Consider the following 2539-nt stretch of genomic DNA (forward strand, 5'->3'; position numbering starts at 1 on the left):
TTGACCCACAGGATCACCGGCTCAGTTGAGTGAACCACTCATCAGTCTTGCCGAGCACCTACTAGCCGTGCCGACCACGAACAAGCGTTGTCCGTCCCCACGCACTATGGCTAGAGCTTGAAGAAGAAGAGAGAACAGAGCATGCACACATAGTACAAGACACCAACGTTGGCTGAAGCCCTATCTGGGAGATGGCAAATCTGAACTCTCTTTACTGAGTTGCCGTGGTAGTCTATTTATACAACTCTATCCATCTAGTCCTAGTACAGCTGCCCTGCTGCAACAGTGACTAGATAACATACAGGGCTGACTCTACAGCGGCCTCTGCATGTGGCTACAGTGCTGCAGGTGAGCCGTGCGGCGCCTGCACCTGCAGCGCTACAGTATCACAGCAGGGGGCCTTTCGGCGCCGCCTTCCCTTGCTGTGTTCACACGTAGCAGTAGATTATCTGACAATCTTCCCTTAATTCTACTGCTAACCCTTGTACCCTCTCCATGCCGATCATCTCCTTCAGCTCCGTGAGTCGAAGACGTCTGAACGGCTTGGTGATGACGTCTGCGAGTTGCCGACCAGTTTTGATGAACTCGATGACGATCTGCCCTCCATCGACACAGTCCCCGAGGAAGTGGAACTTCACGTCGATGTGTTTGCTCCGGTCGTGCAGAACCGGATTCTTCATGAGGGCGATGGCGGGCTGGTTGTCCACCATTAGTGCTGGTGGGTGAGCTTCCACGCTGGTTAGCTCGCCCAGCAGCCGGCGTAGCCACACAACTTGGCACACCGCTGTGGCCGTCACTATGTACTCTGCTTCGCACGTAGATAGCGCCACCACCTTTTGTTTCAGCGACAACCATGAAATTGGGACCGACTCGAGGAAGACGAGCACGCCAGAGGTGCTCCGTCGCCCGTTAATGTCCCCCGCCATGTCTGCATCGCTGAACACAGTGAGTTGCAGCCTACTCCTGCCGGTTTTTGGGAAGATGATCCCATGATCTACTGTCCCCTTGACGTAGCACAGTAGCTGCTTCACCGTAGCCCAGTGATCCTCTCTAGGATCCTTCATGAAGCGACTGATGTAGCCCACGGCGAACGCAATGTCTGGCCTCATGGACTAGGTAGTGCAGACCACCGACGATGCTCCGGTAGAGTGTCGCATACACCTTCACCGTGGTACTGGCATTCGTCAGCTTCGGCCGCTCCTCCATCGGAGGCACGCATGGCTTGCACTTAGCCATGCCGCTCCTCTCCAATAGCTTGGAGGCATACACGCTCTGACCGAGCATGAGTTCCTCCTTCCCCTATCTCACCTCAATGCCGAGGTAGTAGGAGAGTGCGCTGAGATCACTCATTCAAAAACGAGCAGCCATCTCGTGCTTGAAGCTGTTGATGTCCTCCGTACGCGCGCCGGTGACAATTAAGTCATCCACATACACGCCGACGATGAGCTCCTCCTTCCCCTATTGCCGTAGGTAGAGCGCGTGCTCGGTTGCGCACCGTTGAAACCCAAGCTCACCCAGCATGGCGTCAAGCTTGGTGTAGCATCCGGTTTTAAAGACAAAACCAGATACGCACTATATGTGAGCCCAGAAAGTCAAATCTCACATATAGCCACAAATCAGGGTAATATCAAAAGACAATACCTATTGCATAACGTATTAGTAAAAAAAAATAACCTCAGAGAATAGACAGCGGAAAGTTGACTCCGATCTTCTAGCGAAGACTCCAAATTCACATGGATGACTGACTGGTTGACCATAAGCCTAACTCCTCCAAACCAGCAATCTGGTACCCATCCGGGATTTTTATCCAATGTATAGAAAAGTAAAAACAAACGTAAGTACATGTCGTACTTAACAAATATATCATGGGGTTCATGAGGCTTAAAAGGGCTGACACTGGTTTACTGCGATTAGCTTTAATAGATCATCTTTTTAAGCAGTTGGGTAGCAAAGAATTTATCATTCCCATAAACACATGATTAGGTAAACATGAGTAATGTATAGCATAAACAATTGATCATTAGTACCATTATCCAGTAGTGATCATCTCTATTCCATAAGGGTCCAAGGTCGCTCGTGACCGTGAGCACGGCTGTTATAACAGTTTTACACTCTGCAGAGGTTGTACACGTTCATTGTGAGTCATGATTTACCCTTTCGCCCGAGGTGATCAGCCTCTTGACCCACTACTAAGGAAGGTCGACAGGGTTCACTATGAAGCCTTTCAAAGAATTCGTCTAACATGTTAGGGCCGCCAGGCGTATGTGGCCCATCTCTAGGAGTGGCATGCGTGGGCATCGCAGCACGGTACACACTTCCCAGCAGCAAAGGAAACATACCCCGTGCCTGAAAGGTAACCACTAACAAGCTAGAAAAGATCCTCATACTGAGCTAAAGCCAGAGCCATATGGCCCTCACAGCTGTACTGTAAGTCCCGGATGATCGTTTACAGATAAGTCCTTAGGGAGAGGAATCTAGAGCATTTAGAAAGTAGCTAAACACTCCAGCCCCCTGATTCCATGTTACTAAAAAGTCATGT

The 2539-nt window shown here is 50.3% G+C and overlaps 1 protein-coding gene across 1 annotated transcript; it reads right to left on the minus strand.

The window, feature by feature from the left end:
- Window positions 1-386: 386 nt before the first annotated feature.
- Window positions 387-1109, minus strand: LOC136536844 (secreted RxLR effector protein 161-like). The gene is made up of 2 exons (XM_066529002.1): window positions 783-1109; window positions 387-422 (listed from the first exon to the last, which is right to left on the minus strand). Exons 1-2 carry the CDS (start codon window positions 1107-1109, stop codon window positions 387-389), a joined length of 363 nt encoding a protein of 120 aa, XP_066385099.1.
- Window positions 1110-2539: the final 1430 nt, after the last annotated feature.

This window comes from Miscanthus floridulus, chromosome 2, assembly GCF_019320115.1.
Source record: "Miscanthus floridulus cultivar M001 chromosome 2, ASM1932011v1, whole genome shotgun sequence".
NCBI classification, from domain to species: Eukaryota; Viridiplantae; Streptophyta; class Magnoliopsida; order Poales; family Poaceae; genus Miscanthus; species Miscanthus floridulus.

Bases quoted from the DNA above. Each gene is read 5' to 3' on its own strand.
- LOC136536844 (XM_066529002.1), bottom strand. From the start codon at position 1,109: ATGAGGCCAGACATTGCGTTCGCCGTGGGCTACATCAGTCGCTTCATG. The intron at 423-782 runs GTGTGCCAAGTT...GTGTGAACACAG, and splicing joins ACATAGTGACGGCCACAGCG to CAAGGGAAGGCGGCGCCGAA.